This window comes from Opisthocomus hoazin, chromosome 23, assembly GCF_030867145.1.
Source record: "Opisthocomus hoazin isolate bOpiHoa1 chromosome 23, bOpiHoa1.hap1, whole genome shotgun sequence".
Lineage (NCBI taxonomy): Eukaryota > Metazoa > Chordata > Aves > Opisthocomiformes > Opisthocomidae > Opisthocomus > Opisthocomus hoazin.
This window is the reverse complement of record NC_134436.1, coordinates 3,185,528-3,204,045: the sequence shown is the minus strand read 5'-3', so window position 1 is coordinate 3,204,045 and position 18,518 is coordinate 3,185,528. Positions and strand designations below refer to the sequence as shown.

At 60.6% G+C, this 18,518-nt stretch overlaps 1 protein-coding gene across 1 annotated transcript; it reads left to right on the top strand.

Annotated features, from left to right (window-relative positions):
• Positions 1-3,607: 3,607 nt before the first annotated feature.
• SLC4A9 (solute carrier family 4 member 9) lies at positions 3,608-17,703 on the top strand. The gene is made up of 20 exons (XM_009940269.2): positions 3,608-3,876; positions 5,676-5,836; positions 6,051-6,191; positions 6,329-6,390; positions 6,467-6,624; positions 8,408-8,495; positions 8,793-8,947; positions 9,577-9,693; positions 9,906-10,080; positions 10,376-10,509; positions 10,624-10,895; positions 11,577-11,632; positions 11,729-11,911; positions 12,035-12,148; positions 12,789-12,950; positions 13,150-13,328; positions 13,582-13,654; positions 15,912-15,980; positions 16,859-17,032; positions 17,464-17,703. The coding sequence occupies exons 1-20, from the start codon at positions 3,608-3,610 to the stop codon at positions 17,701-17,703; spliced, it is 2,982 nt and encodes a 993-aa protein (XP_009938571.2).
• Positions 17,704-18,518: the final 815 nt, after the last annotated feature.

The window sequence follows — 18,518 nt, the reverse complement described above, 5'->3', positions numbered from 1 at the left end:
TCCGGGGCAGCCGGCGCCGCGCCGTGGGGACCCCGGGGAGCCGATGGTCCCTTTTGGGCTGCGCTGGAGCCGCGGAGGGGGGGGACGCGGCTGAGGGAGAGCAGAGTGGAAACGCCATTAAGTGGTCAGTGCGGGCGGGGGAAGCAGAGGAGGGATGGCACACTGCCGCAGGGTGTCCACCGGCTGCCGGGTCTGGTGCCAAAGGGAGACCGGGGCTTTAGCAGGAGCAAGCGCACCCTGCAAACAGAGCGTCGGGCAAAAGGCAGGACCTCATGGTTCTGAGCTAAAACCTCCTGGCCTTGGCGATGGCGTGGCACCCCGACAGCGGGCAGACTTCCAGCCATGTGCCACCCTGTACTGACGGTGGGAGAGGCACGGTGGTGGCAGCCTGAGATGGCAGCAGAGGCCATTTTGTCCACAAGGCTACCTTTGTGCCCCGCTGGAGAGCCCGACCCGTTCAGTCACGGCTTCATCTCGCAGTGTCCTCATAGTCGGCTGCTGTCCTCATCTCCTCTGTCCCAGCCCGTGGCTGTTGTGTTTGGGGGCTGCCAACGCTTCTCTGTCCCCTTCACTGTGCTGGTGACTGCTTGTTGTGTTTGGCATCATCCTCAGCTCAGGTGACGGCCCAGAAAATGCTGCTGATGCCAGTGCCAGCTGAGTGCAGAGTCTTGTCCCAGCTCATGTTTGAGTCAGCCATGACCTCTTGCTGGTTCCTCGAGGTCCCAAGTCCCCAGCCCCACTGCTGGTTTGGGTTCAACAATTAAATATTTCTGCCTTTGTTGTCAGCATCTCCAAGGAATACTGCCACATCTGGCAACCCCCCCCCACTCACACCCTCCTTCTTGCTCAGACTTGACTTTTGCAATTGTTTGCTGGATGTTTTTCCTTCCGCCTCCTCCGGTCATCAGCAGCCTGAAAGACTGGCAGCAGAGTGAGGCAGGTCAGTGGTGACCGGGCTGAGGGGCTGCATCTCTGGGGAGTCCTGCATGGTGGCTCCCTGGTAGCTTCCCCCCATGGGGCTGGGATTTTCCCTCCTGCCAGTTCCCTGCCACGTCCCCAATACTGGGCACGCGCTGGCAGCTTTTGCCAGCTGACCTGGCACCTCGGGAGGGGGAGGCACTGGCTCATGTCATCTGCCAGGGAGGTTATTGGCACAGAGGGCTGGCAGCAGGCAAGGGAGGGGGATTGCGGGCTGCCATTCCTGCCTGCCTCCTGCTGCCTGTTTCCTTGCCTCTGCCTCGCTGCCTTCTGCTGCCAATTCCCCTCTGCCTTCTACAGCCTTTGCAGCCACCCCCTGCCCATCTCCTGCAGCCACTCACAGCCTCCCTGCCTGCACCCCGCTGCCAGCCATGCACCATCCTATGGCAGGGGCTGTACTGGGACAGAACCCACAGGAGGGGGAGGTGGACCCCTGGGAAGGTCTCCTCTGCTCTCCTCTGCCATGGGTCCTGATGCTGGGGTCTCCCCATGGTCCCCACCCTGGCCAAGGCCACCCCCCAACGCCGCAGCACCCACCTTGGGCACACACTGGTATTGGAGAGGAAACAGCCCGGTGGGCACAGGGAGCATGGCTGGGGGGCCATGGGGAGTGTGGCTGGGGGGCAAAGTCCGAGGGAGAGGCAGGTGCCAGGATCCGGCCCTGTGGGCAGCATCGGTGCCCTGGGAGGGTGGCCCTGGGGAGCACTGTAATGGTATTTTGAGGGCAGAAGGACAGGACACAGGGCAGGGCAAGGGCACAGGGCATCCCACCAAGGTCACTACCAAGTCCCCAGGCCTCTACATAGGCGAGGGGGACTGTGGTGGGGGGACCTGTGGCAGCCCTGAAGCTGAGAGAGGGCAGGAATGGCAGAGCCAGGGGACAGCTGGCCAGATATGGCCCCCCCGCAAGTTGTTACTCCTGCCACTGTCTGACCCCCACCACGCTGTGACCTCCCCACGCTGTGGACCCCCACCATGCCATATGAATCCCCATCAGAGTGTGTGAATCCCCACCACTCCATGTGACCCCCATCGCACTGTGTGAGCTCCCAGACCCTGTGACTCCCACACACAATGCAACACCCCAAGCGGTGTGGCCCCCACACACCTCGTGCCCCCCTCAGCACACAGCCCCCCAGCTGGAGGCAGGCTCGCTCCTTCCTCCATCCACGGGGGAATCACACCCCAGCAAAGCAGGATCCAGGTGTTGACCCTAGCCCTGACCCCTCGCTGGGTTCTCCCCCATGCCACTGGCACTACCCCATCCCTCTCCTGGAACAGCTGGGAATCTCCAAGGAGCCAGGGGTGGCCTAAGCGGAACCCGATGCCACATGGCCAGGGGATGCCTCAGCAGCCGGGGTGTCCTGGTGGGGCTTTATCACCAACATGCTGCAGGCTAAAGTGGGCAGGATGAGGCCGGCCCCATTGAGCTGGTGCTGGAGTGAAGCTGGTTGTGGGGCTGGAAGGAGACCCAGGAGTCAGCTATGGGGCAGGGCATGGGCACAAGAGAGGACTGGTTGTACTTCGGAGTAGGGAGGTGCACCCCTGCCTCTCTCGGGGTCAGATCCAGCACCAGCAACTCCTCAGTCTCAGCTCCCGGCTCATCTGCTACGAGGCAGGTACCAGCACCCCAGGGACTGGCTCGCACCCACCCATACTCCCTCCAAACATGACTTTGGCTGTGGTGGTGCCTGGCCCCGTGCCAGAGTACTCCTGGGGCTGAACCCTGCCTGAGGCCAGTGGGTTCCAGCACAACCTGCCCGTGCTGGCTGGGTGTTTGTGCTGCATGCCACCGTGTTTGCACTGCACACAACCCTGCTGTTTGTTTGCATGGAGCCACAGGAGCCAAGCCCGGTGACGGTGACGGTGGTCATGCCGCAGGCAGAGCAAGCACGGGGCGCTGCTCTCCACTGGCAGCACCATGTTGGCTGAGCCATCTCCCCGTGTCCAGCAGTGTGATGTGGCTGTGCCCGCATCCTTCCTCCCCGCACATGCTGCAACATCCGCTTGCCTTCCACAGCCCGTGCGGATGCCCTCTGCCCACCAGGATGGCTGCAGCCCTGACGCACTCCTGCCCCTTTGCTGTGAGCCCCACACCGGCAGCCCCCTCTTGCCCCACTCTGGATTTCCTCAGCAGTGACACATCCTTCCCCACCGCACATCATCACATCCCCTTTCCCGGGAAGAGCTGTCACGTGGCTGTGCCACCCCTCCTGCCATGGGCACAGGCACCCTGGCGCAGGCACCAGTGCTGCCACTGGCTATCCGGGGTTGGCCTCGCCTTCCCCTCACCAAAGCCTTGCAGGGTGCAGGAGGATTTGAGGACACACTGCTCACCCAAGAGCACCAGTGCAGCTCTGTCTCTGCAGGTCACTAGAAGGAGGCAGGAGAGCGCCCTGGTCTCTGGCCCAAGTGGGTGGCCAGGGGTGACAGGAGCCGGCCACGCTGTGACACATGTGGCTGGCCCCGGTGTTTTGAGATCGTTGTTTTGGGCTCGGCTCCCATGTATTGGTTTGTGGCCAGTTTAAACTGGTTAACAGCTTTTATAAGCTGTGGGATGAGTGGGATGCTGTGAGTGCCAGCAGCTCCAGAGGGGAGCCCACACCTGTGGCTGCTGGTGCTCATGGTCATGAGAGCCCACACGCCCCGGGTGGCCGGCACAGCTCTCTGGGCAGCAGATGCCCACTCACAGCCCAGACCAGAGGCGAGCAACACTGAAGCTCCTTACCAGGCTTTGGGCTGCAGCATCTTCCCCTCCAGCACGGCCCCAGCAGCCAAGCAAGCCGGTGCCACCCTGCAGCAGGAGGAGTGGGGGGACGCCACCCACCCGCTGCTCTTCATCCAGCTCAACCAGCTGCTTAGCACCTCGGTGGGGCTGGAATGGAGGGAGACAGCCAGGTAGGCACGCCTGCAGTAACCAAGCTGCTGGACAATGCTTTGGCAAGCCCAGGCTTCAAGACCCCAGCTCTGATGGAGCCCACAGCATCTCTGAAGGATGGTGGTTCCTCAGCCTCAGCCCCGGAGCAGGGCTGCTTGCTGTCCTCTGCCCCTGCCGGTGCCTGCGCTGCTTCTGCCCAGCTTAGGGTGACTCGTTTCATGGGAGTGGGCAGGGTGTCAGGCAGTGTGCAGGCAGCGACCCTGTACGGGCACAGTGCCCATGCTTCTGCTCCTGCCTTTGCTGCCTCTCCAAGGCTCCAGCAGCTGCGCCAGGGCTGGGATGGTGCTTTGATGCTCCCCAGCTCCAGCTGCCTGGCATGTCTCAGAAAGAGACTGGGGGGTAGGGCAGGGCAGGCTTGGCCGGGGATGGTGGGGCCCAATAGAAAGGAGCTGGGGCCCCAGCTGGGTGCCGGTGTGGGGCAGGAGTGTGGCTGGGATGTTCCCATGCCCCACACCACTCCTCCACCTCTCGATAGGGGCACAGGGACATGGGCTGCGGGGGCCTGGGGGCAGCAATGGATCTGCCCCAGGGTTCAGAAGGTCTAGGAGAGGGCTGTGAAGGCTCTCCCCAGCACCCAGCCCTCTTCTCCCCGGCACAGCTGCACACCAGCAGGAGCCTGCTCTACCAGCGCACGCTTGCCCCGTGCAGCACGCTGAGCCACCCCGCAGCAGCGCGCCCACCCATGGGGACAAAGGGAAGCTCTGTCTGAGCGTGGCATTAAAATATTTGGCACAGCCTGAGTGTGGCAAACAGCTCAAGACACTTCTGTTTTGATTCCAGCAAGCGCTGCTAACAGCAGGGCAATCTTGAGTCCCAGCACAGCCTGGGGACGGTTGGACTGGGAGCAGCCCTGTAGAGGACTAGGGGGTACTGGTGGGTGACAAATGCGACATGAGCTGGGTTTGTGCGCTCGCAGCCCAGAAAGCCAATTGCATCCCGGGCTGCATCACCGGCAGCGTGGCCAGCAGGGCGAGGGAAGGGATGCTCTCCCTCTGCTCCACTTTGGTGAGACCCCCTGGGGCACTGTGTCCAGCTCTGGGGTCACCAGCACAAGACAGACATGGACCTGTGGGAGCGGGGCCGGAGGAGGCTGCTGAAATGGTCCGAGGGCTGAGACAGCTCTGCTATGGAGAGAGGCTGAGAGGGTTGGGGGTGTTCAGCCTGGAGAAGAGAAGGCTCCGGGGTATTTCAGTACATAAAGGGCGCTGGTAAGAAAGAGAGAGACTTTTTACCGGGTCCTGTAGTGACAGGACAAGGGGCAATGCTTTGAAACTGCAAGAGGGCAGGGTCAGATTGGACAACAGGAAGAAATGTTTTACAGTTAGGGTGGTGAGACACTGGAACAGGTTGCTCAGAGGAGTTGTGGATGCCCCTTCCCTGGAAGTGTTCAAGGTCAGGCTGGACGAGGCTTTGAGGAACCTGATCCAGTGGAAGATGTCCCTACTCATGGCAGGGGGGTTGGACTGGATGGTCTGTGAATGTCCCTTCCAACCCAAACTCTTCTGTGATCCCATGACTGCTGAAATCCCCCTGATCAGGAGGTTGGAGAGAGGTGTAGGTCAGCAGGAATGCGGACATGATGGCTGAGGCCACCCACCCGGCCCGGCTCTGCAAGCCCACTGCACCCCCCTCTGAGCCTCCCAAACCCTCCCTGCTTGTGCCAGCCCCATGCCAAACTCAGAGATGGACCCAAGCTCCTGCTCCTGCTGCCTGGCACAGGGCAGGGGACTACCCTGACCTCTCACATCTCCCCGGGCAGGTGGATGAAGTTCGAGGAGAAGGTGGAGGATGGCGGGGAGCGCTGGAGCACGCCCCACGTCCCAGCCCTCCCCCTGCACAGCCTTTTCCAGCTGAGGACATGCCTGCAGAAGGGGACAATGCTCCTGGATCTGGACGTCCACAGTTTCAAGGAAATAATCAGTATGTGAGGAATGCAAAGGTCACCTCCTGGGATGAGCTGGTCACCAGAGAGGGACCAGGCCATCATGAGGTCTCTATATAAAAGCACTGATGCATGATAGCTGGGTACCTGGGGTAGCTATCTGCTGCTCCAGCAAAGTGGGCTTTTCCCCGGGTAGCCCTGCACCAGACAGTGAACCAAGAAGGCTCAGGGTCATCCCCATCCCTGTTGCAGACAAGGCACTTTCTGAGGAAGCAGAGCTGCAGCCCGAGGTGAGGGAGCGCCTGGCAGATCTCCTGCTCCGCCAGCCACGGCACCAGCCCACTAAATCTCTGCTGCAGCTCCTCGCCGATCTCGGCCTCTCTCTCTGCCGAGGTAGGCACAGAACCCAGCCATAGGTGGCAATATGGCTGTCCCACTGGGCATCCCTCCACTGCCAGCAGCCCAGAGCCATTCCCATGCTGGCCATTTGCTTGCATGTGTATTTTGCTGCTTGCTCCCTTTCTTTGCAGGGAAGGCCAAAAGCTGGTCTGAACCCGGAGCCCAGCTCTCTGAAACACCTCTTAAGGAGCAGGTAAGGCAGGACAGAGTTGAGCTGAGAGCAGCTGCTGCATCCCGAGTGCCCAGCCGCTGCATCCTTTTCCTTTCAGCTGAGAAACCGATTTCAGAAGAAGGTCCCACGAGGGGCTGAAGCAGCTCACGTTGCTGTTGGTGAAGTTGAATTCCTGGAGAAGCCCTTCACCACCTTCATCCGCCTCAGGCAAGGGGTGGCCCTCGGCTCGCTGGCTGAAGTCTCTCTCCCCAGCAGGTAAATGGAGCATGGCCAATGACCCTGCACCCCATTTCATCCCTGTCACTCTACTCCCTCCTGCACAGGACAAAGCTTTGCTTGGTGAAAGCAAAGGGTATGGCACCCAATGCCATGTGCAGTTCCAGAACCCTGGCTCACTGCTTCCTCTCCCGCTTTTCCCAGCTCCTTAGGAGCATCCCAAGACAGGCTCACCTAGGTTATCCCCACCTGGGCTCTGCATTCACTCTCCTCCTTAGGAGGGTCTGGATGCTCTCCACTTACTGCCTGGGAGCATGGGGGGCTCATGACTGGGAAGGGTTGCAGGTTTGCAGGATCTTCTTGCTCTCCTGCAGCTCATGATGCTCTCCTGAGTGGAGGGGTGGCTCTTGCGGCACTGTTGGTGTGGGGGGAAAGGAGCAGGGCAGGAGGTGTTTCTGCGTGGTTGAGGAATGCACAATTTGAAGCTGTAAGGAGAAACGGTCAGTATGCCCCTTGAGCTGGGGACTTCCTCAGAGAGCGTGCAGAGGAGGCAGGCAGGGATCAGGAGGGACATTGCCACCTCCTGGTCACTCTACCCAGAGCACCCGTCCACCGAGAGCTGGGTGGAGCAGGACGTCCATCCACCTCCTGCTCTCTCCTTGGTGGGAGATGGGTGGCAAGTCCCCAGTGAGCCCCCACGGCTGTCGAGGGGCTCACGACAACCCCTTGCCCTGTATTTTCCTCCCCCAAAGAGGAGGGGAAGGAGAGCTTGTCCCTACCCACCCCTTTGCCCGTGGTGCTATTCCCTTTGCTGGCTGCCCTGGGCTGTTCTGTGGGCACAGCCACCGTTTCAGGGCTATCTCCCACCCAGATCCATCTCTAGGATATTAAGGTTTTCCCATCGCTTTGAAGACGATGCCTGGGTGAAAGCAAGCCCAGGTGGCTACCATCACCTTTCGACCCCTTGGAGCAGGCTCCGCGAGGCCTCCAGCACTGGTGCCCCAAGTCAGGGCTGCAGCAGTTTCTGTCGAGCCACCCTCAGCCCTGCTTGTGCTGTCAGAGGAGTTTCCCTACCCCCTCTCTGGCCATTTGCTCAGGGTACGATCACTGGAACTGCTCCACAGCCTCGGGGTACCAGAACAGTTTTTGCCAGTTTTGGAAAACAATGGAGGGCTTGGTTAAATATTTGGATGGGCTATCCCTCTAGAGACATTATTTTGCAGCACCTGCTGAGGTGTGGGATTTTAGCCGTATTTCTTCAAGGACTCTGAGCTCTCTTTCCAGTCTCCTCCCATGTCCCCATAGGCCTATCCAACCTGCTGCTCGTGCAGCTTGCACGCTCTCCTTCCTGATGCTAATGCTCCTGCATCCTGCCTGTGAGCAACATTTCCATGAGCATGAGCCCACAAACAGCACCAGTCAAGACCTTGACCCCACAGACATCCCCACCCCAGAGCTTGATCCCACAGACACCACCAGCTGAGAGCACAGCCCCACAGACATCCCCAGCCAAGGATGTCTCCTTCTCTGCCCCAAAGACCTGTCCCATTCCCTCCCAGCCTGGGTTTCTGCAGACCCTGCCAGCCAGCGTCCTGGTGTCCCATGGTCTCCCATAGGGTTTCCACTCAGTGGGCAGCAGACACGTGACTTGTCTTCTGCCCCCGAACCCCCACTTAGGGTGACCACCCCTTAGACCTGCAGCAGCCTCCCAAGCCTGCCCAGCCGCCTTCCCCAGCATCCTGCAGCAGCATAATCTCCCCTGGGAGAAGCATCCCCTGGCGAGGAGAGGGCTTCTCATGAGAATGCGCTGTCATACCCACAGGTTTCTCTTCATTCTGCTGGGTCCCCGAGCCAAACTGAAAGCCTACCATGAGGTTGGCAGGGCCATGGCCACACTGCTGACAGATGAGGTGAGCCTGGTGCAGCACTCTTCAGTGGGATGGGTCTGGAATGAAGCCTATGCTGAGGACACTGGGGCTCCTCTCCTCTGCAGGCTGCAGCAGGCAAGGCAGAGGATGGGGTGATATGGTGGCCTCCCTTGCCCTGGATAAGAAAACAAAGGTTTGGGGTGGGTCTGCAGGATGTAGGTGCACCCCTTGTACTGAAGTGGATGGATGCCTTTCCTGGTGATGGCTGCAGGCTCAGAGGAAGTCTCTGAGTGGCTGAGCGCAGGGAGGTGGTAGCTAAACCACAGCATCTCCCTATAGCTCTTCCAAAGGGTTGCTCGGCAGGCTGAGCACCGAGAGGACCTCATAGCAGGGATGGAGGCATTCCTGGATGAGGTGACTGTGCTTCCTCCTGGGAAATGGGACCCCAGTGCCCGAATTCCTCCGCCAAGCTGTCTGCTGTCTCTGCACAGGAGGTAAGCTGGAAGGAGGGCAACTGCAGCCTCTGTCAGCCCCTCTGCAGGGTCTCAGGTGGAGACCTCTGCCAGTGACCCTGAAAACTCCGTCTTCACGGGGATGAAGCCACCCAGGAGCCAATCTTTGCCAGTGAGGTCGTCCCAGCCAAGCCCCTCTGCAGCTTTGGCCGATGACCACAGGTCTGGTCCCCGGTGCTGTCAGTTCTGCTGTCCCACTTGGCAGGGGATGGCAAAACTGCCTCCTTTGCCCTTCAGGCAGGAGCTTCTGGGAACGCTGGGTTTCAGCACTTGGATGTGAAACTCACCCTCCATGAAGGACACCTCCAGCTCTGCCCAGCTCCTCCACCAAAATCAGTCTGGCTAGGGCTGGCTCCAGGGTTTGCTGGAGGAGAGCATGGCTGGGTTGGAAGGGACCCTTGAAGATCATCTAGTCCAATCCCCCATCTCTCCTCCTCCTCCTGATCTTTCTCCTCCTCGTCATTAGCAGGGGATGTACAAGATCCTCACAGACCTGCTTGCACCTCTACCCCATCTCCATCCTTGCTGCCCCCTCATAGCATCCCCTAGACACAGCTGGATTCTGAGGGCTCCAACCTGAAGCCTGTAATCTCAGGCTCTGTCTGCCACAGGCCCACCAGGCACCCACCGGATCAGCAGTCCCACAGCAATGGGGACATGGCAGCAGCTGGGGAGCGAGCTGGCCTGGGGCACCCACACTCCAGGGAGGAGCTGGAGAGGACAGGCAGGTGGGTGCCTGGAAGGACGAGAGTGGTGGGAGGTGTAGCAGGATGCCAAATTCAGGGCAGGGTGCTGGCTTTCCGCAGCCCATGGGACCACCACGTCCAACCACCCTGGGCTGGTGTCTCTCGGGAAAGGGACCATCCTCTGCCTTGCACCTCTCTCAGGGGGTGATGGCTGGCTGCAGGGGGGGCTCTGACATCTCCCTCCACTACCGCAGGCTTTTTGGGGGGCTGCTGCGAGACATCCGGCGGAAGGCACCGTGGTATGGCAGCGACTTCTCCGATGCCCTGCACCCCCAGTGCCTCTCGGCAGTGCTCTACATCTACCTGGCAACAGTCACCAATGCCATCACCTTCGGGGGCATGCTGGGGGATGCGACTGCCAGCATGCAGGTTGGTGGGGCTACGGGGTGCCCTACATCAACCCTGCTCAGCCCAACCCACAGGTCTCCCGGGTGCCCGTCTCCCACCAGTGCCTGGGCAGCCAGTGGTGCTCCCAGGGCATCCTGAGCATCGCCCAAACCCTGCATCCTTCCCCAGCCTCTGTGCTCCCCAGCCGCTGACCCTACACCCTGCAGTGCAGGGAGGTGCAGGCAGCTGCCTGCAGCTGTGCTGCTGGAGGGGACAGGTCTGGGAACCCTGTCCCCACCATGTGTCTGGTGCCTGGCATCCCTCCCCTGCATTTCAGGGGGTACTGGAGAGCTTCCTGGGCACAGCCTTTGCCGGCTCCATCTTCTGCCTCTTTTCTGGCCAGCCCCTGACCATCCTGAGCAGCACAGGCCCCATGCTGGTCTTTGAGCGCCTCCTCTTCTCCTTCAGCCAGTAAGTACCCTGCCAGGGATGGATCCTCGGGCTGCTGCCTCCTGGACAGGGCATGGGCCACCATCATGCCAGGTGGGTGTCATTGTTGAGGCTTTGAGTCACCCTTCCCACCAGGGACCACAGCCTGGACTACCTGGAGTTTCGCCTCTGGATTGGGCTCTGGGTGGCCTTTTTTGGCATAGTCTTGGTGGCCACTGAGGCCAGCTACCTGGTGCGGTACTTCACCCGCTTCACCGAGGAAGGCTTCTGCGCCCTCATCAGCTTGATATTCATCTACGACTCCCTGAAGAAGATGCTGAGCCTAGCGGACGCCTTCCCCATCAACTGGCAGTACCGGCTCGACAACGTCACCTCCTACAGCTGTGTCTGCAACTTGTCCAGTTCTGGTGAGCCCAAGCAGCTGTGGGGCTGGTGGGAGCAGCGGGCTGCCACCCTGGGACCCTGCTGGCACCCTGCTGCCCAGCTAGATGGGGGAAGGTGCTGGAGGAGGAGGGGGCTGCTCAGTTCCATCCTTGCCTGCCTGACCACATTGGCACCTTCCTCCACTCCGCTCCATGCTGTCTGTCCACCCGTCTCTGCCTCCCGGCACTGCCCGGGCACCGGGCAGGGCAGCATCAGGAACAAGGGGAGCCTTGGTCTGGCTTCCGTGGCTCTGGGATGGGGGATGCCAGGGGCTGAAGGTGGGCATCCGGGTGAGTTTGTACTGCTATTTCTAGCCCTATCTGTAAATCAGAGGGTGTTTCTTAGAGCCTGAAGACATGTCCACACTGATGCTGCAAATGGGACCCACACCACGTACCAGAAGCATCAGTGCTGGGCACAGCCTGGGGCAGATGGTGCCTCTGAGTGGCTGGTGCTTCAGCCAAGCCCTTCACAGAGGCATCCCCCCTTGGTCTTCTCTGAGCATCATCCAGTGCTGGGACCTCAGGGGTCCCATGGGGCCTCATCTAGCACTCTGAGCCTCTGAGGAGAGCCTGAGGAGCCACACCAATGGCAATACAGTCCCAGTCATTTGTGATGGAATGTTCCCATGGTGCTGGCACCCTGACCCCCACACCCCCTTTCAGGTCACAGCTCCGCAGGGAATGATACGCCACTCCCCTCGCTCCTGGCACCTCAGCAGGTACAGCCCCTGCTTCCAGGTGGGTGGGCGAGGGGCTGAGGTGAGCCTGAGGTGTCCGTGTGTGACCCCTCCTCGCCACCTGTCCTGTCCCCGCAGCCTGCTGCCACCCTGGCCAGGCTGAGCAGGACCCAGTGCTTGGATCGAGGGGGGCACCTCCTGGGGACCAGCTGCCAGTATGTGCCCGATGTTACCCTCATCTCCTTCCTGCTCTTCGGGGGTACCTTCCTTTCCTGCACCATGCTCAAGTGCTTCAGGAGCAGCCGCTACTTCCCTGCAGGGGTGAGCATCCTTCAGCCATCCCAGTGGCATGGCCACCCATCCCAGTGACATGGGGATGGCACCAGGTGTTCTGGGGCAGCTCCCTGCCCTGGTCAGCCCAGGCCAAGCCCTCTCCATCTGCAGGTGCGGAAGCTGGTGAGCGACTTTGCCATCATCCTGGCCATCCTCACTTCCTGTGCCATCGACGCTGCCCTGGGCCTGGAGACCCCCAAGCTCCTTGTCCCCAGTGAGCTGAAGGTGCCAGCAGGGTGGGCATGGCACTGCCAGGGAGTGGGTCTGTCCCCCCCACAGTGGCCATCCCGCCATGCTGCTGCTGTCTTTCCCACTGCTGGGTCTAGTCCTATAGGGATGCGGGCTGCACCCCAGCAAACAAGATAGGGTTGAATCGCAGCCGATCCCACACTCTGTAAATAACCTGGCTTGGTCCCAGCCTAACCACGTCACAGTACAGCTCATGTTGGAGCGAGAGGCACAAGCTCAAGTCCAGGCTTGGACTCCCCACCCTGGGTGTGGAGCAGGGCTGGCAGCACCTCAGAGAAGGTTGTGCTCGCTGCTATCTCCTTAGGCTTGCCATCACCAACTCCCAATGCCACCTCTTCCACCCGCTCGCAGGGGCACGTGCCCAACTCCTGGCCTGTGATGCCCAGGAGCAACCCTTGCTCTGCCACAGCCAGGGTGTCCTCATAGGAGGTTTGTGGGTCACACTGCTCAGGAATATCCTCAGGATGAGAGAGGATGCTCTTCCCTTCCCAAGGTGGAGCATCCCTGGGTTCCTGCAGGGCTCCAGCCTGGGCACCTGGGGCTGGTCCCATCACCTGGTTGCATGGCAGACCCCACAGGCGGGTGGCAGCTGCTGTGACCCTTCTGCTCTCTGCAGCCCACGAACCCCACACGGGGCTGGATCGTCTTCCCCTTTGGAGCCAATCCATGGTGGGTCTGCCTGGTGTCCGCACTGCCCGCCATCCTTGTCACCATCCTCATTTTCATGGACCAGCAGATCACGGCCGTCATCCTTAACCGTAGGGAGTACAAGCTGAAGGTGAGTGGGGCACAGCCAGTGGGCAGGACCCAGTCAATGGGGAGGACTCAGGTCCTGGCTGGACCCCATGGGTCAAGGGGGCAGCCAGGGGAGAACAGCACCCTGAACCGGCCAGCAAGGTGAGCAGACCCCACTGCCACCCCTCTGATGCTGCCAGCAAGATGGCTTGCCCCCAGCCCCACTGCCTCTCCTGTTGCAGAAAGGAGCAGGCTTTCACCTGGACCTCCTCTGTGTCTCCCTCCTGATGGTGGTCACCTCCGCCACCGGCCTCCCCTGGTATGTCTCAGCCACTGTCATCTCCCTGGCGCACATGGAGAGCCTGAGGAGGGAGAACGCAACCTCAGCTCCTGGCGAGCACCCTGAGTTCCTGGGCATCAGGTACACAATGAGCCTGGACCCCACTCTGATGGACCCCTTGCCCATGGCTGCAGAGCCAGAGGACAGGGACGTGCCCACGCTGGCTGGAAGACCCGGCTTTGGGGCTGCTTGTTTCTCCCCTGGGATGCCGCTGGTCCCTGTGGCCATCAAAGCTGAAAAGAGCAGAGACCCTGGGGGCCGGGAGGGCAGGCAGGGGCTGTGGGCTCCTGAGGGACCCTGGGGCACCTTGTGACACCTGTGATGCTGCCCACAGGGAGCAGAGGCTGACTGGCCTGGCCGTCTTCGTCCTAACGGGGATCTCCATCTTCATGGCACCCATTCTCAAGGTAGGGAGCCTGGCTGCTGGGTCTGGCCTCTTTTCCAAGGCAGGGGGTGACCATATCCTGCAAGGCAGGGGGGTTCCTAACCCTGCCGTCCCTGATCCCATCCATCCATCATGGGAAGCCTGCCCACTAGGTAAGGAGATGTGTGCAGCATGGGAAGGGGTTGGGCTTGAGCGTTGCAGGACGGCTGGCACAAAAGCGCCCTGCTGCCCTGTGTCACCTGGCCAGCCTCCCTGTGGGCATCAGGGTCCCCTGTGGTCCCCAAACACACCCCACCACTACCCTCCACACCACCCCATGGGGGGCTGAGCCTGGCTGGTGTTGGCTCCTGCCGCCGCTGCCACATTAGGCAGAGCCTCCACAGTGTACCCTGGCCACATCTGGGTTACTTAGGGGAAGGTGGAAGGTCACTTTTCCGCCAGCTCAATACTATTTAAAATCCTCATCAATGACACAGTGGGATCGAGTGCACCCTCAGCACATTAGCAGATGACACCAAGCTGAGTGGTGCAGTTGGCATGCCTGAGGGATGGGATGCCATGCAGAGGGACCTTGGAGGACATGGGCCCATGTGAACTTCATGAGGTTCAACAAGACCAGATGCAAGGTCCTGCAGCTGGGTGGGTGCAGCCCCCAATATCAATACAGACTGGGGCACGAAGCGATTGATAGAGGTCTAGGCTCCCCCTGCAGAGAAGGACTAGGGGGTACTGGTGGGTGACAGATGGGACATGAGCTGGCCTCGTGCACTCGAAGGACTAGGGGGTACTGGTGGGTGACAAATGCGACATGAGCCAGCCTTGTGCACTCGCAGCCCAGAAAGCCAATTGCATCCCAGGCTGCATCAACGGCAGCGTGGCCAGCAGGGCGAGGGAAGGGATGCTCTCCCTCTGCTCCACTTTGGTGAGACCCCCTGGGGCACTGTCCAGCTCTGGGGTCACCAGCACAAGACAGACATGGACCTGTGGGAGCGGGGCCGGAGGAGGCTGCTGAAATGGTCCGAGGGCTGAGACAGCTCTGCTATGGAGAGAGGCTGAGAGGGTTGGGGGTGTTCAGCCTGGAGAAGAGAAGGCTCCGGGGTATTTCAGTACATAAAGGGCACTGGTAAGAAAGAGAGAGACTTTTTACCAGGTCCTGTAGTGACAGGACAAGGGGCAATGCTTTGAAACTGCAAGAGGGCAGGGTTAGATTGGACAACAGGAAGAAATGTTTTACAGTGAGGGTGGTGAGACACTGGAACAGGTTGCTTGGAGGAGTTGCGGATACCCCTTCCCTGGGAGTGTTCAAGGTCAGGTTGGACGAGGCTTTGAGAAACCTGGTCCAGTGGAAGATGTCCCTGCTCATGACAGGAGCGTTGGACTGGATGGTCTGTGAAGGTCCCTTCCAACCCAAACCCTCTGTGATTTTTATGATGGACAAACAGGAGACCAAGCCTGCCCGGTCCTCCCTCTCCTTTGCGGGGGGTGGTGAGATATAGGACAGTGAGGGGTATGTGTGGGCTTTGGGAGCCTCCCCCAGGGCAGCTCTTCTTGCCTCCCCAGGCCCAGGACAAGTCTGACTTGGTCCTTCATGCAAGGACCCATCTCTCTTTATAATCTCCCCTGCCACACCTGCGGCAGCCCCAGCACTAGCAGTTACCTACTGGTCGGTCATGTGGATCAATGCTTCCTCTCATACTGCCCTTGTGTAATGCCGGGGAAGCCAACCCAGCCTTGGGCAGTCCCTGTGCCCCTGGGGGAAGCCATGAGAAGCAACAAGTGACCCCCGCCTCCCTCTTTGCCTGCTCCGGCTTGGGAGAAAACCAGACCACGCTGAGCAACACAGGGCAGGAGCCAGTTCACGGTTGCAGAGGAGATAAAAAGGAAAGTGGTGTGCCAGGCAGGCGAGACATCGCCAGCATTTACAGATCCTGAGCCATAAGCCTTAACTCTAAGTGGTTTGGTATCGTGTTCTCCATCTCCAGCCAGGATTGCTCCCACCATGTCCTGGAAAATAGGGAAAGGAACTCCGTATGTGTTTCCCCTCTCTGAAGACTGCAATGTCCTGTCACAAGCAGTGTAGCCAGGAGCACATCTGGGCTTTAAAGCCCTCGAAGACATAAGCTAAGCAAAAAGCCATGAAATTAAACTGGGCAGTTAGAAATTAAGGAAACCAATGCTGTGGCCATGTGGGCAGACTTTTATACAGGAGAAGATGCTCAGCAAGCACAGCCCCCTCAGGCAATCATGTCCTGCTGACCCCTCGCTCTGCTGTTTTGCAGCACATCCCGATGCCTGTGCTGTACGGTGTCTTTCTGCACATGGGAGTGGCAGCGCTGAACAGCATCCAGGTGAGCAGGGGCTGTTTTGGGGATAAGGGGATTTGCTCGACGCCAGCTCTCACCGCACAGCAGAGCCTGGATTTTAACTCTGTGTGATGTGCAGCCTAGCATGGGCATCGGTCTTTCTCCAGCCTGGGCCAGGAGAAGGAGGGACAGATGGACCTTTCTAGGACAGAGGAAAGGGAAAGGGAGCTGTATTGGATGCTGAGGAGCACAAGCAACTTCTGCACTGATGGGTCAGGTGGTTTTGGAGGAGTGGAGGGACCAGTGGATAATCCAGACTTGCACCAAAAGACATAGTGACATCCCCATCTGGGAGCTGCAGGCAGAGCTGGGACCTACTAATCTTTGGTCCTGGCATTGCTGCTGATGTGCCAGCTGCGTTCCTCTCCTGAGAAATCCACAGAGGGGAAAAAAGTCCCCACTCTAGAAATACCTACCCCAGTTTTTCCTCTTAACAGTACATTTTCCTTGCAACTATCCTCCTCTGGATGGCAAGCTGGGAAACCCCCTCCATTGCTCCCTCTGCTTGGGGAATCCAGGGTTGTGCTCTGGCAAAGGCAGCAGCAGTTTCCTGCATGAAGAGAGGGGAATCAAGGTGTTGTTATCTCTCAATTAACCCTTTAAAACCAGCTTGAGTCGTTTCTAGATGTCTGCCTGAAAAGAGCTCAGCTGGTCTGGGGCGATGGTGGTACCAGGACCCCTGGTCTTGCAGACAAACTCACCCGCCCAGGCATCACGCTGGCAGCACTGCAGACAGATGGAGGGCTGAACTGCAAAAACAATGGCAAAACCCCATCCTGTCAGCCCAGGTCCCAGCAGGGAGGTGGGTGAGAGCTGCCTGAAAGCTGGAGGTGTGTGACTCACATGCTGTCTTCTTCCTACAGCTCACAGACCGTGTGCGGCTGCTCCTGATGCCAGCCAAGCACCAGCCAGACCTCACCTACCTCCGCCACGTGCCCCTGCGCCAGGTGCACCTCTTCACTGTCATCCAGCTGCTGTGCCTGGCCCTACTCTGGGTCATCAAGTCCACAGCGGCTGCTATTATTTTCCCAGTGATGGTATGACATTCCTTTTAATTGGGTGGCACTGTTTTGGTGCTGGGCTGGGTGCTGCCCACAAGTGTCCTGAGCATCGCTGGAGCCCCAGCAAGGGGCAAGGGATGCGGGGCTGCCCTGGGTGGGGGCACGCCCTGGCTGGTGGTGTACGTGGGTGCTCAGACCCCCAAGGGCTGGTGGGGTCCCTGCAGGGCCACAGCATGGCTTTGCCCTGGTGGCACTGGCCTCCTGGGTTGGGGCCGGCGGGGCTGTCACTGCTTTGCAGGCATTGAGCGAGTACCGTCCCCTCGGACCAAGCCAGGACACGTGACATGCCACATCCCTGGCACTTACCAGGGGGATGGAGGGAGTGTGACTGGGACCACGCTGTCTATTCCCTGGCCCCCAGCCCCAAGCACTGTGTGATGTTGATCCACGCTTCGCCCTGGCCCTAGCTGCTGGCACTGGTGGGGATCCGGAAGGGGCTGGAGCGGGTCTTCTCCCTGCACGACCTGAGCTGGCTGGACAGCCTCTTGCCCGAAGCAGCCGGGAAGCAGGCCGAGGGGAAACAGCCCAGCAGTCAGAAGGAGGAGGAAAGCCATGGCGAGGAGGTAGGTGATGCCCTGGGTGCTCCGCTCCTTCACAGCCGTCCCCGGGGCTGCTCTGGCGCGGGGGCTGAGCCTGGCCCGAGCTAAGGCTGAGCCAGGTTGGGACCGCAGCTGGCGGCACGGTGGGAGCAAGGGCCGGGAGTGCTGCCAGTCTCGTCCCGCTCTTGCTTCTCCCTCCAGTCTGAGCTAATGCATCGCCAAGGACCAGAGATCAACATCTCCGTCAACTAGGACCGCCGCAGGGCCCCGTCCACCGCGGCCTCGATCGCTCCCGAGAAGGTGGTGGACCCGGCCCCCCGCTGCGGCCTGTCGCGGCCGCCCCACCCTCGCCCCACAGCGCTCCTTCCCGCGTCCCCCCGCCCCGGCCCGCCCCCCGGCAGCGCCAGGCCGCCGCCCCCGCCCCGGCGCCACCCGAGGCAACAAACGGCGCCGCCTTCCCCGAGCCCGGCCGACGGCGCTGACAGAGGCCACGTGGCCGCGCCAGGGGCGTCACCGCGGGCGGAGCGACAAGGGAAGCAGAGTGACGGCGCGCTCAGCCTATGGCGGCCGGCGCTCGGGACGGGAGGGAGGGAAGGCAGGGGGCGGGCCGCTCACCTCGACAGGCGGCGTCCGGCTCCAATCGCCGCTCGGGACATGCGGGCGTGTGACGATCTCTCGCGCTGACCGAGACCTTCAGAAGTGTTCGAAGGGGAGGGGGACCCAGGTCACCGCAGTAGCCAATCGGGCGGCGCCAGGCGCCGCGCGTTGTGAGCGATGTGCCTTCCGACCAATCGCAATCCGCGACTCCCGGATTCGCTTTGAGCGACAGCCCGCTCCCCCCATCGACTCCCGCATTTCTGGCAACGCACATGACTGATGATCCAGACGACCAATCAGCTCCCGGAAAGTTCAGGAAGCGAGGC

What these genes read in the sequence shown, in the direction of transcription:
- SLC4A9 (XM_009940269.2), top strand. Translation starts at nt 3,608, where the DNA reads ATGAGAGCCCACACGCCCCGGGTGGCCGGCACAGCTCTCTGGGCAGCA. An exon ending in TCATGGCACCCATTCTCAAG is followed by an intron (nt 13,655 to 15,911) that starts GTAGGGAGCCTG and finishes GCTGTTTTGCAG; the next exon opens with CACATCCCGATGCCTGTGCT. An exon ending in CTATTATTTTCCCAGTGATG is followed by an intron (nt 17,033 to 17,463) that starts GTATGACATTCC and finishes CCCTGGCCCTAG; the next exon opens with CTGCTGGCACTGGTGGGGAT.